This window comes from Xenopus tropicalis, chromosome 7 (genome assembly GCF_000004195.4).
Source record: "Xenopus tropicalis strain Nigerian chromosome 7, UCB_Xtro_10.0, whole genome shotgun sequence".
NCBI lineage: Eukaryota > Metazoa > Chordata > Amphibia > Anura > Pipidae > Xenopus > Xenopus tropicalis.
The window spans coordinates 70,269,759-70,291,712 of NC_030683.2; the positions used below are offsets into that span (position 1 = coordinate 70,269,759).

At 39.4% G+C, this 21,954-nt stretch overlaps 1 protein-coding gene across 2 annotated transcripts in view; it reads right to left on the bottom strand.

Moving 5' to 3' along the window:
* st14 (suppression of tumorigenicity 14) overlaps window positions 1–12,156 on the bottom strand; it is a 41,891-nt gene extending 29,735 nt beyond the window's left edge. The window contains exon 1 of one of the 2 annotated variants that reach the window (XM_012966443.3): window positions 11,618–12,156. In XM_012966443.3, coding sequence (XP_012821897.2) covers window positions 11,618–11,662 — 45 coding nt within the window. In that variant the 5' untranslated portion in view covers window positions 11,663–12,156. 2 annotated transcript variants of the gene reach the window in all.
* Between the last annotated feature and the right edge of the window lie 9,798 nt (window positions 12,157–21,954).

Sequence of the window (21,954 nt, forward strand, 5' to 3'; positions counted from 1 at the left end):
TATACTTTTTAGCAGGCCTAATAGGATCCAAATGATATCGGGTTAAGCATTTTGTACTACCACACACTTAAACAACACGTAAAAGGCTAATAAAGGCATCTGAATATAGATGTCCCCAACAGAGTAGTTTTAAAAATGCGTGAATACTTAAGATGGTCAGTTAACAATTATAGATATTGTTTGCAAATGGCTAGGACCATTAGCTAACTATATATTAAGGAGACCATTCCGATAGTTGTTGTGATCCAAAACTGGAGAGCTGCTGAACATAAAGCTAAATAACTGAAAAATCATTAAAATAAAAACCAATTGCAAATTGCCTCAGGATATCACTCTCTACATCATACTAAGATTTATTGGTGAAGAACCCCTTTAATTATAACAGGTAGAATGCATTTTAATGCAAGACGCTAATTTAAGGAGACCGGTCACGATAAAAAATAATTCAAAATTCTATTTTATCATGTTATTATTTAAGCAAAACAAATGTAATTACAATATATAATTTATTTAGATTTGGCTTCCTTCTTTATTTTTGAATTTACAATTAGAACCTACAGGCAAGCACCACTTTGTGAAAACTGTTATCACAGCAAGCTTTGCATTATCCAAGAATCTAATGTATGCGTCAGAAAGGAGGACCTGATGCACATGTCCATGCACAAGTTATGCAATTATGGACAGAAGAGGGAGGGGGTATTTGAGAAGGTCAGTGACATCAAAGAAGAGCAGAAATGAAAGTGAAGGCAGGGAAGACAAAATATGAATGATGGAGCATTTTAAATGAGGTAATAACAGGTATGGATGTTTTCATAAAATGTGTTTTATGTTTAATATTTAAAGGACTTTTATTACACAGCTTTTTTATGGAGAACAGATGCGATAAAGGATTCATGACAAAAAAAAAAGTGAACACTTCTTTTAAAGTAAGTTAAGAGCAGTATTTGTCCCTTTCTTTACACATGTGGTTCTCACTTTGTGTGTGTTTAACCAATATGTCAATACTTAGGTCTCCTCTAGTCAAGACTGCAAAGCAAAAGAATCACAAAATCTTGCAAGACAATGTGCGACTAATATAACATTATTGTGATACAACTGCGTGTTACTTCTGCCATAAAAATAACTTTAAATTAAATTGGCAACAACCGGAACAATTTTAAAAGGACAAGAAAAACAAGTTCAAAGAAGGGTGCCAGTTTGTAAAAAACCCCCATGAACAAAATCATCCATTTAGAGACCGTACAGATATAACACTTGTTATCCAGACTTTTAGGGTCCTGAGGTTTTCTGGATAAGGGTCTTTCCACAATTTCGATCTCCATACCTTAAGTCTACCAAAAAATCATTCAAACATTAAATAAACCCAATAGTATTGTTTTGACTCCAAAAATGATTAATTATATCGTAGTTCAGATAATTATTTCAGATAAAAAGGATAAAAATGTGAATTATTTGCTTATAATAGAGTCTATGGGAGATGGCATCACCATAATTCGGAACTCTATGGATAACTGGTTTCCGGATAACAGATCCCATACCTGTACTATACTGAGGAATGCGGTATTTGTTTCTAAATGTTCTTAGATTGTAAGCTCTGCGGGGCAGGCACCTCCTTCCTACTCTGTCTCATACCACATGGCACTTACTCCCTGTGTATTTATACTTATTTATTGTATTTATTCTAAAACTTGTCCTTCCTGTGTGTAATTTTGTATATTGTATAATTGTACATCGCTGCATACCCTTGTGGAGCTTTATAAATAAAGTTATACATACACACAAATTTTCTTTAGGGAACAGTTCAGTGTACAAAAAAAACTGGGTGAACAGGCCGTGCAAAATATAAAAAGAAAATTTTTAATATGGTTAGTTAGATAAAAATGTAATCTATGAAGGCTAGAATGGACAGATGTCTTACATAATAATCAGAACACAACTTCCTGCTTTGCATCTCCCTACCCTAATAATCAGTCGGACACTAGAAGTGGGGGCACAAGAAATGGGATAACTATTATTTAATGTATTTATAAAGCGGTGAATGGTTACACAACTGCATCAATATATCCAGAAAAACTGGTAATACTGCCTGAGGTTATGCAGGTACAAGCTTGCCTTTACTACTCCTCCAAGAATTCAGGCATATTTATATAAATAGCCGGTATATAGGTTCAGGAAGAATGTGCAGGCTTGGATTTAATACCCATACAAGCAGTTACTAGAGCAAACAGTTCCATGGGGGTTATAAAGCCAACCTGAGAAGCTCGCACTGCAACATTCAGTGTTAATACAATCATTAACCACTTGGAAATGAAGGTTTATATGTCAGATAATCACAATACAAAATTAAACTGAAGCTATGTAACAAATTTTCTAGCTTGAAAGTTAGATTGCATATTTGTGTGTAGCAAAAGTATTTGAACCTTGGATTTCAGACATTGGTATGCTCCACACAGCAACAACTGCAACTATATGTCCAAACTGTTGATCAGTGCTGCACATCTACTTGGAGGAATTTTAGCCCACCCCTCCTGGCAGAAAATCTTCAACTGAGGCTAATGCCACACAGAGGGGCATATTTATTATGCTGTGTAAAAAACGGCGAGAGAATTCGGCACACATCGCCAGGCCTCGCAGTGTAAAAACGGCGTAAAATTGGCGTAATTTTGTTTAACGCGTTTTTTCTTTCACCGGAACTTATGGAAAATAACAGCGTAATATCCGGCGTAATATCGGGCATTCAGACGGCGATCTTTTCCATTTATTTTACACAGCTTTTACTCCGTTTTTTCTGCGAATTAGTTTTACACAGCATAATAAACACGCCCCCGAGTGTACAGTATTCTCGGCAAGCCAAAAAACGCTTGCCAAGTATATGCTCTGCTACTGTAAAATGCGCCTACCTTGTGCCTGCACTCGAATCAATGAATTATGTTTGGGTGCAAGCACATGTAACCGATATCCACCAAAAAACGCGAGACTTCACATTTTTGCCAGATATCAGCTACATGTGCCTGCACGTGAGCTTATTCAATTCATTGAGGTGCAGGCACAGGTAGGGGCATTTTTCAGCGTATGTAGCGTATTCTCAGCAAGCATCTTTCTGCATCATTTGAAATCCTTGCAGGGGAGAAGGGAAAAAAAACACTGATGTTCCAAATTGTAACAACCTCTCCACAGTTTACACACAGCATAAAGGAACACACAATGCATTGCGCTGTGATGTTATTTTCCTTATTGACGTGTGCAGGGGATTATGGGATTTGTAGGATGCAGGCAGAGGACAGGCTGAAGACAGTTGACTACTGTTAATTTTTTTTTTATGTCTCAAAGTAGTCAGCCAGATAAGCAGATCAGGGGGCCAGGCTTAGGTAACTGTTCTAAACCATATTATTAAAAAACAATCATAAAAGGGCTAAATATTATGTATATAATAAAGTTGCTTAAAATTATGGCTACTTTTCAAAAGCTTAAGTAGTGTTTGGGTAAGGTTCCCCTTCAATGTCTGTGTATGACTATAACTACAGTGTACCTTAAAAATCCAATTTGTTGAAAGCCATGACACACTTCCACAAACCTGTGTTGTTCACTGATTAAAAATCACCTGAATCTAATTTCTACTTCAACTGAACTGAAGTTCCTACATGGGTACATGCTTTTGCCACATACAAATATTTACTTTTGGAAATTTTGAAGTTTTTATGCAGAAACTAAAATTTTGCATACATTAAAGTGCCATTATAGTTGTAGCAAGCAATGCCAGTCTGCATCAGGAAAGGCCATCATTGGCCTTGCTGTCCCTTCCATGCTACAGCATTAAAAGGAGTATAGATTTATGGGAGAAGAGTGCCATTCTTCCCCTTTACAAAGCACTGGTAAGACCGCATCTAGAATATGCAGTTTTGGCCTCCAATCATTAAATAGGAAATGAACAAAATAGGTAAGGAAGATCTTAGTTATGAGTAGGGGTTAAATAAATTGGGATTATTTACACTGGACAAGAGACGCTTAAGGGAGCATATAATATTTATATAAATATACAAGGGGACCATACAATAAACTCACTCTGAAAGCAAGGATATTCAGATAAGAAAAATGGAGGCTTCATTTTAAAATAAGATCTGTGTAGTGCTGTGAAATTATTTCCCTGATGTTGTACTGGAATATCAGACAGTGTTAAAAGAAGTATGTCTTTTAAGATTATAAAAAAAAGATTAAAAAAAATAATAATTTTTAGTACATAGTTAATACAAAGACAGGTTTGATTGACCTTGGATTCAGGTCAATTTTATTCCCCTTCTCTTTAGATTATGTTTTTTTCGTCTTCATCTTAGATCAGCTGACAGTAGTTAGGCAAGTTTTACAAAAACAAAAAGTTGGACTTGATGGAGGCATGTCATTTTTTGCCATCTGTATGTAAGTGGTCTGCTACAGTTATTCTGCAGATCATACCTCAAAGCAATTCCTGGTACTTGCTGCTACAGGTATGGGATCCCTTATCCGGAAACCCGTTATCCAGAAAGTCCCAAATTACGGAAAGGCAGTCTCCCATAGACTTTATTATAAGCAAATAATTTAAATTTTATAAAATTATTTCCTTTCTCTCTATTATTATAAAACAGTAACTTGTACTTGATCCCAACTAAGATATAACTAATCCTTATTGGAGGAAAAACAAGCCTATTGGGTTTACTCAATATTTAAATGATTTTTAGCAGACTTACGTTATGGAGATCCAAAATACAGAAAGATCCCTTATCCAGAAAACCTCAGGTCCCGAGGATTCTGGATAACAGGTCCCATACTTGTACAACTTATCTTGGAAAGAGAAAAATATACCACTTCAGTGTCTTTTCTCCTTTTTTCCAGCTTGTTTAGCCCTGTGGCTAAACAACAGCTTTGTTTATATAAATTATAGCAGCGTTTCTGAAGCCAACACACTACTTCTACCAGTGCAGGGCAATAGTGCATCATATTTAAATTACTTTAAAACATTTTCTCTTTTTGGTGTTACTGTGCCTTTAACTGAGGGGAAGCAAGTAGTACCTGCAGGCAGCAGGATTAAAATAAGGTAATGGTACTTTGGTTTAACATCAGTAGAAATTCGCGATTAGTAATCTTTTAATGTCTTGTGCGCCTGCCAAAGTACATATGTTTCACATATCTAATTCTGGATTTGTGGGTCAAGACCTCTTGTGTGTCTGACTAAAGATTCTGTATTATAGTGCTTGCTAAGTGTGTCAGAATGTGTGTACTTGTGTAAGTATGTCTGTTATATCTGCTTTTGTGGGAGTGCCTTCATAAAGCTACATATTTATGCCTTACCATGTCCGGTTGTGTACCTGCCTTGCGCTTTAGTGTATAGATTATGATGCACTGGTTTATTATGTTTATTATAACAACTATGCACTGTTTAAACTCAAAGTGATGTCACTTCCTTGATTAAACAGATCATGTTCGGCTATATACTTTATTGTGTTTAGGGCGGGGGTGCCTTGGTCTTAACAGGGGCGAAACGTCACGTTGGCCGCATGTGCTTGCTTAATATGCTTTTTTAGAAATTTTGCAAAAAAGGCCAGCAACTATTATAACTATTTAAACTTCACCTGGGTGACATTTTGAAGCCGAGTGCCCCCCCCCCCCAACTGTTTTTAAAGGGCAATATTTATATATTATATATATATATATATATGCCATAAATTTTTACAATGCTCTAAACCAGTGCTGTCCAACTGGCGGGCCGCGACTCCCCTCTATGTGGCCCCCCACCTTTCTGGCTGCTTTGATGGCTTACCGTTGAGTAAAGCTTTAAATGGTATCAATACTGAGATTAACTGGCCCCCTGCATGGTTCTCACCTCAAATTCAGATGTAATCCCCCTGTATTGTTTAAAAATGTAATCCCCTGCATTGTTCACCCCCTGCAGTGTTCACACCTCAAACTTGGGAAGACAGATTATGGCACATAGGCAGCATAGGGCAAGGAGGGTATGGCACAAACAGACAGGGTAGGGTAGGCAAAGCATGGTACACACAGGCAGCATAGGGCAAGTAGAGTATGGCACACAAAGGCAGCATAGGACAGGCAGAGTGCTGCCTGTGTGTACCATACTCTGCCTGCCCTATGCTGCCTGTGGGAGGTAAACTTGGCAGGGGTTTGTTCTGGAAGTTTGTTAGCAGTTGGAAATAGCCATTAAATGGTCCCTAAGGTGTGTAATTATGTGCTAGGGGTTGCTGTGCTATCCACAGGTGAGGAGGAGGCATATGGATTTAAGGGTATATCTTAATATGACATAATATAATTCTTTCACATATGAATGACGGTTGATATCCCCGCAGTAAGGACCAAGCATTTGGGTTTTTGCTGCATTACCACCATTGTGATGAAATGGGTGTGGTTTGAAGTGGGCGTGGTTTAAAAAGGGGCATGGTCAAACTGGCTTCTATTAGCGGCTCTCCACCATGTATGCTAGAGAAATTCCGGCCCTAGGCACAGCAGAAGTTGGCCAGTACTGCTCTAAACCATGTAAAATAATGTAAAATAGAAGTGCTTTTATTTTAATACCTTTGGGTTCAAATATGTCCATAACTGCTTGAAAACTGTGCTCTACCCAGACCCTTTGCTGAACATGAACTTTTTATAAAATGTCTCCTTTAAGGTTTCATCTAAAAGAAACACAGTTTGCTCCCAAAATGTATGTTTTCACAGAATATCCTATAGGTTAAAGCAGGGGTGGGCAGACTTTTTCCCATCGGCGATCGACCAATAACTCCTCCCCCAAGACGCAGACGTACGTATGAATTCACAGCGCAGTTCCGCATCCACCAGCTTCGTTGCGGTCCACCAGAAATCCACGGGGGATCGACTAGTGGACTGTGATCAACATCTTGCCCACCCCTAGGTTAAAATTTACACAACGGGTTTTAAAACAGCCATGACAGCGACTGATCAGATCCCAAATACAGAATGGTTTTGCCTCTTATGGGGGCTCATCAGTGATGGTCTTCTGCTCACCATATACAAAAAGACAGGGAAGTAAATCCACATGAAAAGCATTTAAAGCAAAGAGGCCTGCTCCTCATGTGTATGCAAAGCAAAGGGAATCCTGGGAAGGACATGTAAACTGACATTTTAGCAGCTAAACTGGGTTTCCTTTTCAGAACTCAAAAATGTCAAAACTAAAAAGCTATTGATTTTCTAGTTTACCCTTTAACACTTTACCTGCTAAGCACCGACCTGGTACATGCTAGCAGAAAAAGGCTCTATCTACCAAGCATATACCAGTCAAGTGGCCTTAATTTACACACACTTAGGGCTCTGGCACACGGGGAGATTAATCTCCCTGTTCGCGGGCGACTAATCTCCCCGAATTGCCATCCCACCGGCGAAAATGTAAGTCGCCGGTGGGATGGCACACGCTGCGCAGGTGATTTTGGCAAACCGCCGAAAATGCCTCGCGAGGCAACTTCGGCGATTTGCTGAAATCGCCTGCGCAGCGTGTGCCATCCCACCCACAACTTGCATTTTCACCAGTGGGATGGTAGTTCGGGGAGATTAGTCGCCCGTGACAAGGGAGATTTGTCGCGGGCGACTAATCTCCCCGTGTGCCAGAGCCCTTACATAGATTTACACAAACATACAGCAAACTTTTTAGCAGATTACTTTTTATTTTGCACTCATACACACACGTAAACACAAACTTTTTTTTTTTTTTTTTACTTATTCATTTTACCCTTTAGTCTTTTTAGTTTTTCCCCTGAAACATGTTTATTTTGGCAGCGTGACTATTGGATCAGGTATTCTGACCACTAATTATGCTGTTGTATCACTTATTTTGTTCATTGATTTGCACAATTTTTTTATTGCATTTTGTATCCCTGCATTATAGTTCTTAATGTATTTTTTAGTATAGCTTTGCAGTATGGTACTTTGGAGTAGAATGGTGTCTTGTTGGATACAGTGATGCTTGACATTTGTTAACCCTTTAAAATTTTCTATATTTTTATATGAATACGACCTAAAACTTCATCATCTGATTTTCAAACAAGTCCTGAAAATAGATGAAGAAAACCTAGTGAAACAAATTAAACAAAAATTATTTGGTCATGTATTTATTGAAAAAAATGATCCAGTAACATTTCTGCGTGTAGCAAAAGTAAGTGAATCCTTAGGATTATCATAGAATTTGAAGGGGAATAAGTCTGGCGTTCTTCATCTACTTGTAGGACAGATGATGATGATGATGTTTTAGGTCACATTCATATAAAATAAACAAAATTTTAAAGGGTTGACAGACTTTCAATCACCACTGTATATGGTTTTTTGCATCTTATGACACATATGCAGGCAGGAGATCTTTGCAAAAGCGGAGTTGGCAGGTGAGAAAATTTAAATGCACTACTTGGGGTCTGTACATACAACATACTTTGGGAAATCTATGCATATTGGGTATCAAAATGTTCAATAGATCTTGGTACAAGTATAAGACCTGTTATCCATAATGCTTGGGAGCTGGGGCTTTCCAGATAAGGGATCTTTCAGTCAATTGGATCTCTATACCTTAAGTCTACTAAAAAAATCATTTAAACATCATTTAAACCCAATAGGATTTGCATCCAATAAGGATTAATTATATCTTAGTTAAGACCAAGTACAAGGTTCTGATTTATTATTACTACAGAGAAACAAGAAAAACCATTTTAAAAATTAGAATTATTTGCTTATAATGAAGTCTATGGGAGCTGGCTTTTCCAGAATTTGGAACTTTCCGGAAAATGGGTTCCCAGATAAGGGATCCTATACCTCTACCTAATGATATGCGAGAGATAAGATGCTGCATAATGGAGGCTTTGAGGTGATTTTTTCGAAATGTCTTCAAAATCACCAATTTTAGGAAAGCTTTGCAGTTTGGACTTAAAAGACAAGCGTACCCATTTTGGAATCAGGAAAATGTGTTTCAAAAAAATATGGTTTTCTGGGGTGGATCTATTTTTTTGTGGCTTTACCCCACATAAAATGCAATAAACATGTTGATTTTGCAGTAACTGAAATGACAAAAATTATAGATCATATAAAAGTATTTTCATTTTGCGGCCTTTATGCCACCTACCTGGGTAAATCTATGCACAGTGAGCATCAAATCAGTGGACCCCTAGCATTCATATTTAGGATGTTTTATCTGGTTACCTAATGAGCTGTAGATATTTGCAGTCTAAACTTCTAATATCGGGCTTTTGGATCAACTCAGTCAGCAACCCTAGGGTTAACGAAGTTAACTAAATCCAGGAAGCAAAATGAAAAGATAGGAGCAGATAGGTTCGAGTCCCGAATGGGAAAAATTCGGATTGGATACGAAAATTTCTGAAGATGGCAAATATCACGAAACTGCTTACGAAAAAATCATATTAGTCACGATAATAACATATTATCGCATGAAAAAGTTGTGCAAGCGTTGGAAAAGTCGGCAAAAATACGCTCGGAGCGTTTCAAAGAATGCTATGAACATTTGTGGATTAGTGAATCTGACCCATAGAGTTGTCCGACACTCTTGGGGGCCTATTTATTATGCTGTGTAAAAGGAAATTTGGCATAAAAACAGTATAAAAAACGGTGCAAAATAAATGACGATTTTTGCTAAAACATATGTAGAAACAATTATCAGTACTGTATTGTCTCTTTTGTAGCTGCAACAAGTAGCTCTGTGTGCCACTGCCCTATGGTAGGGGTTTTATATATATACCTCCAGGGTAAGAGAATTTTTTTTCACTTATGAGACAAAGCAGGATCTGATACCATTTATCTGAATGTCTAATAAATATTTGCTACACTGCCGCCAGGTTAGAAATGCCAGTGGCTGGCTTAAAAAAAAGTAAGCTATGAGGAGGTTAAGTTGAGGCAATGAAAATGATGCATTATATTTGGCCTTTATAGATACTATGCCTAATTCTTACTGGATGACTATAGTGGGGAAAAGTACAAATAAGTAAATATTTACAGCACCACTAAATTTTCAGAGCATAAATAATTTTACACAACTTCATAAATGGGCACATCATAGCTACTTAGTTCATAGCCTCAGTGACCCAAAGGCTCTTTGGGTCACAAAAAGTTATTTTGTGTACAAAAAATAATAAAAGAATGTGCATCCTATACTATCAATAATTAAAATACACCAGAAAGGGGTTTTTGAAAGCATAGGTCAGAAACGAAGTATCATGTAAAAAAAAAAAATCCTTAGAGAGCCAAATGTGTTCTGTGTTGTTTATTGGTTTCTTTTGCCACAGAATCTAAGTATATAGATAAGATTTCTGTAGTGCAACTGATAAAATTAGTACAATACAAGAAAAAAGTTTGACTAAAAAAAGAAAATCCATTGACTGACACCTAGAATTCATCTTCTGCGGGGCTGTAGCGTGCTGCAATGACTGGTGTGCAACTTATCAGCCTGCATCTGGATATATGCTAATCTGTCATGCAGCAACAAACTATTTATTAGGCCACAATTTTAAAGGAGAAGGAAATGTATGATCAATAGTTGTACCTTTTCTTATGCTTTAAAACTTGATACGGTATTAGTCCTATTTTGTAGAGTTTAGAACCTGGGTTAAGTAATGAGCAAATCTGTCCAATTTCTCTGTAAAATTTGCAAAACAATGTTTATCATGGTGGCTTTTTCCATACAGCACAATTTTTTTTTTTTTATTGCCTATTGGAGGCTATGGGCGTTTTTTCACAGTTTAACCTGGTGAAACTTTCCCTCATCACTACCTGGGGTATTTTCAGATAAAGGGTTTTTCGGTAATCTGGATCACCATAACATAAGTTCTAAGATAACAAAACAATTTACATTTTATCAAAAAGAGGATCCCAAATGGTCAATCAGACAGGGCCAAAGTAATCGGGACCCAGCCCCCATATTAAAGGGCAAGTCAAATAATTTACTAAAGTTTGGGATACATTTGGTAAATTAAGATAACAAAACAGACTAGTTACAATTCAAGATATATATATTTTTTTAAGGTAGCTTGAACCATTTTAGGTCAAGATGCACATGTAACATTCTTTGCAAACAGGACATGAAGGCCTGCCCTGGACTATTAGCTTGGGCTTTAATGTGTTGTGCATTGCAAAAAGGTGCTAATGCATATATGCTGCTCTTTAATGCACATGTGCTTTCCAGGCACATATTCCCACTGTTAAAATCCAATATCACCAGTTTATATGGGCATAAAGGGGAAAGATTTGCCCATCTGCCAACCCTGCCTTTGTCAAGCGTAATTTATAGTGTATGGTCATCTTTACATAACACCAAAGCAAACAATCACCTTTTCACATAAGAGATATCAAAGCTCTATGAAACACTACTCATAAAGCAGGAGCAAGTAAACAAGAATGGGCAGAAGTGGCCTATTATGATATACACCAGGTAACATGAGTAGTAAGTATCAGACAATGGAGTGACATTTCCTAGACTTGGATGTTGCCCTGTTTGCGGCCTTCTTGTTCTTTTGCCCTTACTGAATTCGACTTCCAGATAGGGCGAGGAAATGGAAATTAACAAACTGGACAAACATTGGATTTTACCCAACCACCACTTACTTACTCTTTAGGGGCGCCTTACCTGGGGTCTGTTGTTATACTTCATCATAGAATCGCTGTCCTTCATGCTTGAATAGGAGCAAAGCGGGGAAGTGCACTGCCCCTTCTCCCTTAGGGAATTGGGGGGACGGATTGCTGAAGCAGTCGTTAAATTCCAAGCTTGAGGAGCGGCTTTTTACCACAAGCGGAAACCTTCCGGGGAATCGTTCGCAGGTACCGAGACACTCCCTTGTCTGAGCCTCTTCCTCCTTCCGCAGTCTGTGAGCGCAAGCGAAACTCCCACAGCCGGTAGAACTATACCTGGGGCTCCTACCTGGGGCTCCTACCCGCGGCTTCTGACTGCTCAAACAGATGGAGGGGTTCCGCTGATGTCTCCCATACACCGGGCTCCTCGCCGCTCCCAATAAACGCAGCTTTCCTTCTTTAGATTTGTTTTACCTTTTCTCTCTCACTTTCGGGTACTGGTTTCAAGGTGTGTCCTTTCCCACACATCGCACGAGATTTCCCTCGCCCCTCCCTCCAGGTGAGCTCAGGGCCGAAAACAGGATAAAAGCAGCAGAAACCGGGGGTGGGGAGGCGAGTCAGTGAAACTGCCGCAAGTAGTCATCCACACACATATGAAAACTAATAGGCAATTCAGCGTGACCGAAATCAAAAGGGACGAAATTAGACAACATATTACTGTAAAACCTCAGTAGAAGATAAAGGAAATACAGAAAGAATTTGGACTATTAACCAATGGTTGCTTTAACTAATGAGAAAGTAAACGTTTGACACAAGTTTAAAATATATTATGTTTATAATTTTTATTAAAAAATAAAATATGCCCCCAGCGTCAGTAGCAGATTTCCTTAGGAAATCCCCTGGCGGGTGACAAGTAGGGGGTGACGTCACTTTAGTGATGTAGATGCATGTGACGTCACGCTAGGGGTGTATTTAGGGGTTAAATACAGCACTAGGTTTAATTGCTATTAAATGTGTGTATGTTGCAAGACAATTTATTTAAAGAACTGAATTAAGACTTCCATTACATAGTTTTAAGAAGCAGACCCTATAAACAGAAAGGGATAAACAAACACTTGTTTTCAAATCAAAATCAAATCACTTTTATTGTCACATCACATTACTGGTACACAGATACAGTACATGTGAGTGAAATTCTTATGTGCAAGCTACACAAGCAATAGTGGTGTACAATTTTAAGAATAAATATGCATATGAATAATACAGTAGTATTACATTGAGCAAGTATTAAAAAATACTTAGTGACTATAAGTGACCGTGTAATGTCTATGAGACCTATTGGTCAGTGTTCAGCAGTCTGATGGCCTGATGATAGAAGCTGTCCCTCAGCCTGCTGGTTCGGGACTGGATATACTGGATTTGACTGCAATTATATATATACACATAACTCTAAAATAATTTCATGTTTAAAATTAATGTATATTGGAAAGTTGCTTAGAATTACACACAGTGTGGGACTTTTAAAGGAGGATTCGGGGCAACAGGATCAGAATTCCAGCTCTGCTGCCATAAAAATGACAATCTCTGGGACTTGGTGTAAGGCTAAATAAGAAGCCACCATAGGTGAGAGCACCAGATCAAACAGTGTCAGTAGGGGTGACAGTGACCCTTGGTTTGGTATAAGTAAGAAGGTTTAAGGATTTGGAGATGAAGAAGTAATGAAATGCAAAGTAAATTTATTGATAATGAATTGTGCATTTCCAAGAGGCACGAGAAATGGAGGTAGACAAATCCAGTTGAATAAATAACGGACTAATCCAATATGTCTGGCCCTAGGGTCAAATGATCAGATTAGAACAACAGGAACATAGTCTGTAGGGGTGAGGCCTGCAAAAATTAGCCAACGGTCAACGTCTGTCTGATTTTCAGGCAGATATTGGTCAGGTGGGCCTACATGAGTAGATAAGCTGCCAAATAGGTCTGAGGCTGATGCCAGGCGTAGGGCTGATATTTTTGGCAAGAGGAAAAACGCTTGGCAAAAATTCAGCCCTACGCCTGCTACTTGTGCCTGCACCCAAATGAATGAGATATGTTTGGGTGCAGGCACATGTAGTTTTCATGCGTATATCGGCTACATGTGCCTGCACCTAAGCGTATCTCATTCATTCGGGTGCAGGCACAAATAGCAGGCGTAGGGCTGTATTTTCGCCAAGCATTTTTCTGCTTGCCAAAAATATCAGCCCTACGCCACATCTGGCATCAGCCTGAAGGAAGAGGAAACGCTCGCTTGCAGGTACCCCGGGCTGGTGCGGTTCTCTCCTAACAGAGGCACCAGTCCAGGGTAAAAGGTAAGCGATTAAAGTTACTTGGGGGTGCCTAACATTTTCCTTCTCCTTTAAACTACAATTTGGTGCCCCTGTCTCCCATCTGTCTTTACTCTGCCACTGCCAGCTTGAGAAAGTCCCCCCAATGATGTAAATTTTTAAATATGATGCAAGTCCCCATGCTTTTCATGCTTTGCATCTTTTCCCACATTTTTCTAAATTTAAATTGAACCCATGAAGTAATTTCAGTATAACAAGAATAGTTTGCAAAGGGGGATTTGTTTTTAATATTACAATAGTTTTCAAATCTGCCAAATTGACCTAATAACTAGTAGTAACTACTACAATGGTAGTGTTTTTTTCAATATTAAAAAGACACATGCTTCTAGTTGCCATAAAGTCTGGGAAAGGACACATCCAGAGATGTTGATGCCAACCCCACTGCCTTACTCTCCCTTTCAATGAAGTCCAGGCAGGGCAACAATCAGAAATCACAGGGCCCTCCCTGTTGGGGTTGCAATTGTTTATCTATTGGTGAAACAAATGTGGTCAAAGTAATGTGGCCTCCACTCATACACAACTACCCCAGTAATGCCCCATTTTGCCAAAATCCTGCCCACTATTTACCCAATCTCTACCTACTACCTAAAAGCCCCACACCCTTCACAACGTTTACATCTCTAGGAGCCCCCTCTGCCAAAGGGCCCCTGATTGCAGTACTCCCTGCACTCCACAATCTTGAGTAAAGGAGATTGGGGCTGTATTGGGGCACAGATGTACAGTTTGCAAGGGGGGAGATAGAACTCTGCAAGGGATTGAGGTTGTGTAGTGGGTTTTGTTCTCCTTTAATTAGGGGGCAGGTAATAAATGTGTTATTTCCTACCTTAGATATGGTTGGTATTGGAAATATTATCTATATGAGGGTACCATTTAAGTATGTTCTTGTAGTTGTGGGTTTTAGTTGCCTTGCGAGAGAAGCCAAAGAAGCTAAAAATCACCTTGAACCCTGGGCTGTGAAGGAGGGTGATGCAAAAAGAAGCTGTTCCTTAAAAAAGTTTTCAAAATTCCCAGTCTCCCAAAAATCATGAATGATGCAATATATACAGTGGCTTGCAAAAGTATTCGGCCCCCTTGAACTTTTCCACATTTTGTCACATTACAGCCACGAACATGAATCAATTTTATTGGAATTCCACGTGAAAGACCAATACAAAGTGATGTACACGTGAGAAGTGGAACGAAAATCATACATGATTCCAAACATTTTTTATAAATAAATAACTGCAAAGTGGGGTGTGCGTAATTATTCAGCCCCCTTTGGTCTGCGTGCAGTCAGTTGCCCATAGACATTGCCTGATGAGTGCTAATGACTAAATAGAGTGCACCTGTGTGTAATCTAATGTCAGTACTAATACAGCTGCTCTGTGACGGCCTCAGAGGTTGTCTAAGAGAATATTGGGAGCAACAACACCATGAAGTCCAAAGAACACACCAGACAGGTCAGGGATAAAGTTATTGAGAAATTTAAAGCAGGCTTAGGCTACAAAAAGATTTCCAAAGCCTTGAACATCCCACGGAACACTGTTCAAGCGATCATTCAGAAATGAAAGGAGTATGGCACAACTGTAAACCTACCAAGACAAGGCCGTCCACCTAAACTCACAGGCCGAACAAGGAGAGCGCTGATCAGAAATGCAGCCAAGAGGCCCATGATGACTCTGGACGAGCTGCAGAGATCTACAGCTCAGGTGGGGGAATCTGTCCATAGGACAACTATTAGTCGTGCACTGCACAAAGTTGGCCTTTATGGAAGAGTGGCAAGAAGAAAACCATTGTTAACAGAAAACCATAAGAAGTCCCGTTTGCAGTTTTCCACAAGCCATGTGGGACACACCGCAAACATGTGGAAGAAGGTGCTCTGGTCAGATGAGACCAAATTGAACTTTTTGGCCAAAATGCAAAACGCTATGTGTGGCGGAAAACTAACACTGCACATCACTCTGAACACACCATCCCCACTGTCAAATATGGTGGTGGCAGCATCATGCTCTGGGGGTGCTTCTCTTCAGCAGGGACAGGGAAGCTGGTCAGAGTTGATGGGAAGATGGATGGAGCCAAATACAGGGCAATCTTGGAAGAAAACCTCTTGGAGTCTGCAAAAGACTTGAGACTGGGGCGGAGGTTCACCTTCCAGCAGGACAACAACCCTAAACATAAAGCCAGGGCAACAATGGAATGGTTTAAAACAAAACATATCCATGTGTTAGAATGGCCCAGTCACAGACCAGATCTAAATCCAATCGAGAATCTGTGGCAAGATCTGAAAACTGCTGTTCACAAACGCTGTCCATCTAATCTGACTGAGCTGGAGCTGTTTTGCAAAGAAGAATGGGCAAGGATTTCAGTCTCTAGATATGCAAAGCTGGTAGAGACATACCCTAAAAGCCTGGCAGCTGTAATTGCAGCAAAAGGTGGTTCTACAAAGTATTGACTCAGGGGGCTGAATAATTACGCACACCCCACTTTGCAGTTATTTATTTGTAAAAAATGTTTGGAATCATGTATGATTTTCGTTCCACTTCTCACGTGTACACCACTTTGTATTGGTCTTTCACGTGGAATTCCAATAAAATTGATTCATGTTTGTGGCTGTAATGTGACAAAATGTGGAAAAGTTCAAGGGGGCCGAATACTTTTGCAAGCCACTGTAAGTAACAACAGCACCAGGAAATTCATAATACAAGGAAAATGTAAAGTTTGGCCAAAAAACTGCTACATGCTTACTTCTTAATTATACTTTAAAACAAATAAAAAAGAAGTATGTGCTTATTCTATACCAATATAAACTTGAACATAAAAACTAATATATTTAGTAGAATATGGAAACAGAAAAAGGAGAAAAAGATAAATATGTAGGGGCTTATTACTCAATATAGGTGCTAAAATGCATTAGCATAGTTACAAATAGAATCTAGAAATTTTCATTAAATTTCTAACTAGTAAAAATTTCCCCTCTTAGTGTTTACTTGGATCAAGGGCCTTGTTGTGTGAAGCAGGCAGGTGGAGGCAGGGCCAGTTAGGTGCATGCCTGACCCCTGTGAAGATTTTTTTGTGGGGCCCAGTGCGGCGTTGTTACGCCACTAAATAAATCTTAATGTTTCTTTCTCTCTCTGAGAGTAAATGTGCAGAATAAAAGGGAGGCTGTGTTAACTTACAATGGGAAAGCCAGGACAGGTTTTGCAACTGATAAGTTATCACAGCCTCCCTTTTGTGCCTCCCCACATTGCGATTTTGGTAAGGAGTGAGCTCTGTCTAGGAAGTGCAGAAGGAGCTTGTGCAGTTATTGGGAGAACAAAAGAGCAGAATAAATCGTGAGATTGTGAGTTAATCGTTTATAACTAATTGTTTGTAATTGAATTACTTTGCTCTTATACTAGCTGCGGCACTGTAGACATAGCAGGTGTCTGGGATTTTCAGACTGACAGTGGTATCAGAGAAGTGAAATTAATTTGTTTGTTGCATATGCTGTGTAAAACTGAATATTACCCTTTTTATAGAAAAACCTTTTTTGTGAATGCTTGCTCAAAGTTACAGTGCAGACAGATAAGCAGAGTCAGCCAGAAGGTTAATTAGAGCGAGATTTGGTGTTTAACACTTAGGACAGTGGTCCCCAACCAGTGGCTCGTGAGCAACATGTTGCTCCCCAACCCTTTGGATGTTTCTCCCAGTGGCCTCAAAGAAAGTGCTTATTTTTGAATTCTTGGCTTGGGGGCAAGTTTTAGAGGCATCAAAACCAGGTGTACAACCAGGTGTACTGCCAAACAGAGCCTCCTATAGACTGGCAGTCCACATAGGGGCTGCCAAATAGCCAATAACAGTCCTTATTTGGCACCCCCAGGTACATGTTCCATGCTTGTGTTGCTCCCCAAGTCTTTTTACACTTAAATGTGGCTCACGGGTAAAAAAAGGTTGGGGATCCCTGACTTAGGATAATGGAAGTTGGGTGTTTGTACGCCAATGGAGAAAAGCCGGTCCACTTCCTTCTACAATGCATGTGCATTGACAGGCATGGGTTCATCCTGATAGTGTGCACACACAGTAGATTTCCATGTGACCTACTTTAGTTGATCACACACATCAGTGCATGCTAGTTCAGGAAGCAGAAGGCAGCTGATCGGCTTTTCCCTAATAGCGTTGTTCAACACCAAATATTACTCTAATTAACCTTCTGACTGTAGTTTGCATCTGTACCTGTATTTTCCTTAACTCCGTCACACACTTTGTTATTATGTTGGCTTTTCCTGAATCTTGATTGAACTCTTGATCTTTTGCTTTTAACTGCATGCCAGACAAGCTATGAATCATAGCTTTTCCTTTTTCTGTATGAATGGTAACTTCTGGGCGTTCTTATACTATCTATAAATAAGGATGGTTTTCAGCACTTACTGTGATTTGGGGGTCCCTTGTATTACAGATTACCAGCATTCCAGGTATTTAAAAACTTTAATGCTGTTTTGCACATTCTGTTATCTCATTGGGGAATGATGGCGATATGTAAATACAAATACCTAATAATAATAATAAACAGCATTTTTTCTGCCAGCCTGGGACTGTTGCATACTTACCACACAAAACACTATAAATGCAATACTTTTTGCATATACAGTAAATGCATCAGACCCTTCCCTGGAAACACAGTTCTGTTGGTAAAACAACACATCTTGCACATTTCCTGTAAAAAAATTCAAAGCTTACCCTTAATGCTAAGGGTACCAGTCCATTTGAAAAGAGGGGCATTTATTGCTGTAAATACAACAAGCCTAGCTTGGGCTGCAATGATTGTGTTCTAACTGGTTTTAAATTTAAGCCCTATCAATACAACCTTCTATTTGCATTTTCCTAGGGATGCTCCTGATTTTTCATCTGATCTTGTATCTTATTAATAAAGGAATAAGTAAATAGATAGTATCCACATTTATTGCTCTGGTAAATTGTACATTCCCCCAGTATAATAGCACATCATGTGTGCATCAGACAGTCAGTATTCAGAACCTCCACTTAAAACAAATCTGCCACTCTCTGACTGTGATCAATGCATCAGAGCAAAACAGGGAGTGTTTATTTGTATTGTTGATGAAACCTTGTGATTTTGAGGAGGGGGGCTATAAGAAAGCCAGTATACAATGAGTGTAGGTTTTCCCAGATGGAGCTCCCTAGTACTCCTCCCAGCTATCTTACACTTTTAGTCATGAAGAGGTTTGAAACCCTCCACATCATTTATCACGCTATCAAATTATATTGTATTATTACTGAGTAGCCAGAATCCGAAACTATGATGCTTTTATGAATTTCCTGTGAAATAGGAATTCGATGTCTACCTGTTGCAACACAGACAGGAAGGATTCTGGTAGTTGCAGAGGGCCACAGGTTGGTATTCTAGAGTCACACCCATGGGCCTAATGTTTAGCAACACCCAAACAAGAGAAAAACCGGCTTTGTAACTAGCATCTGTGACTGCTGTTTTCTTTGCTATGCATATGTCACACCAGTGTGTGCTGCACTCTTCCCCAAGCTGGAAAAAAAAGAAGAAGAAAAAAGAAAGCACACGAAAAGGTAAGATCAGAGACAAAAGTGGCAATCGGGATGAGAAAAAAAATAATAGACATGCCTGTATCGTACAGAACGGTGTGGTTTTCATTCTGCCAGGGTATGAGTTTGATTTGGCTGAAACTGTAAAGTCGGATCATTCCATTTTTTCCTGAAATTGTGCAGTAATTGGCTTAAAATAGATCTTGTATTCAGGTGAAAAGTAGACCTGTTATTTCATTTACTTTTTTCCTGACCTGATAAGGTCAGCCTGATATGAATTTCACTGCACTGATTTACCACTCAGTAGCAAACGAACATGCATAGGCAACTTTTGACATTTCAGCCTGCATCTGATGCTCCTGCCACACGACGTGGATTCTTGGCCTTCACTTGGGCCAAGCAGTGGCTCTGGGTGCAGTCATATTTTTTGAATGGTAGGGGCAGATTTCAGCCCGTGTCACAGAAGCCTGTATCTCCCTGCTGCTACACTGCTCTGGCAAGTGTTTCTTTTCCTATTTAACTTTTACTTTGAGCACCTGTTTGTTTTTATCTGAAGTTCTCCAGTACTTTGATACTTTTTTGCCGATATGTCTGCCCTAGTTGTTTTCAGTTTGTCAGTGGTTCTCAACCTGTGGGTCATGACCCCTTTGGGGGTCAAACAACCCTTTCACAGGGGTTGCCTAAGACCATTGGAAAACACACATATTTCCGATGGTCTTAGGAATAATTTTTTGGTTGGGGGTCACCAAAGCATGAGGAACTGTATTAAAGGGTTGCGGCATTAGGAAGGTTGAGAACCACTGGTCTACGCATTCAGCGTATTAAGGGAGCTAGTCTATACTCTGCTTATTCTTTGCCTGGTCACTGTCTGTGGGATCTTAACCCTTTCAGCTCAGTTCTTGCTGAATACCTAATAGCCATTTGTATACAATAATACTGCAACCACATGTTCCTTGATAGTTTTTATTCTGGGGGCTTTAAAGGAGAAGGAAAGGTAAAAAGAAAGAAAAGCACTCTATCAAAAGAAACACGGGAATTCTTGTCTCTTTTTTTTGTAAACATGATGTTCCAGTGCCTCTATCAGAAACATCCTTAATTCCAGTGGCCAGAGTCTGTGCAGTTCTCTCCCCTCTCCTGCACCCCCCTCCCATGAGAATGCTAAGAACTTCCTCCCCCCTCCCTTAGGAATGTGTGATCTCAGCTATAATCACTAGACTGCAGGCAGGAAGCTACTTAAAATGGCAGCTGCTATCTTAAGCAAACATAGAAAGCTGTTTACTCAAGTATGGAAATGGTTTCTGCAGAATAAATATATTATTCTAGGTGGCACTAATGTGGCAAATCTATTGGCAGTAAAATGCCAAAATGACTTACCTTCTCCTTTATGCAACTTAGCTTTTATCACAAGTAAAATCTGTATAAACCCTAATTGTTTCCTATCCAAATTGTTCCTTGCTACAGGGATCTCATTATATTCCTAACAAGGACAAAAGTGGAGGACTCTTGAATGCCTCTATCTATCTATCCTCTATCTATCTAGTAATGTTCTTGCTGGGACACACCAGTGCTTGTTGATAATGTGATGTACTTTCTGGAATGTGGGGTGAAATGTATGCAAAGACAGAATATTTTACCACCTTTTTGCCTAGAATGCATGAATAAGAATTCTGAACTATATGCCTTAATTTGTGTAGTTCATTGCAGAGCAGATGCAATGAATATCCAATATGTATAAACTTCTGAGCCATTTTGTTAAGTCTCTGCTCCAATGTCTTCCCCTCACTCACTATCCTCATTACTTGAAGGACTTGTGACCTTGGTAAATAACACATGCACATATCATAATAAAAAGTTATACATTAATAAGTTGTTACTGTCTGTCTCTTTCACAAACAGATCTGCCAAAAATTTTCTGTTTTTCACATATACAGTAGTATCCAAAAATGTTTTATGTCTAGCGCCTTAGTATTTTGTATAGTAGGCAGGCATGTGTCCAACATCTCCTTAAAACATATTAGGGATTCAATGTTGCCGCTCCAGACCACCAATAGGTTAGACCAGTGCTGTCCAACTTCTACGGTGCCGAGGGCCGGAATTTCTCTAGCATACATGGTGGAGGGCCGCTAATGGAAGCCAGTTTTGACCACTCCCCATTTTGAAACCACACCCACTTAAAACCACACCTATTTTATCACAATGGTGGTAGCACAGCAAAATCCCTAATGCTTGGTGCTTACTGTGGGGATATCAACCATCATTCATATGTGAAAGAATTATGTCATATTAAGATATACCCTTAAATTCCATATGCCTCCTCCTCCCCTGTGGATAGCAGAGCAACCCCCAGTACATAATTAAACACCTTTGGGACCATTTAATGGCTATTTCCAACTGCTAACAAACTCCCACAACAAACCCCTGCCAGGTTCACCTCCCACCAGCAGCATAGGGCAAGCAGAGTATGGCACACACAGGCAGCACT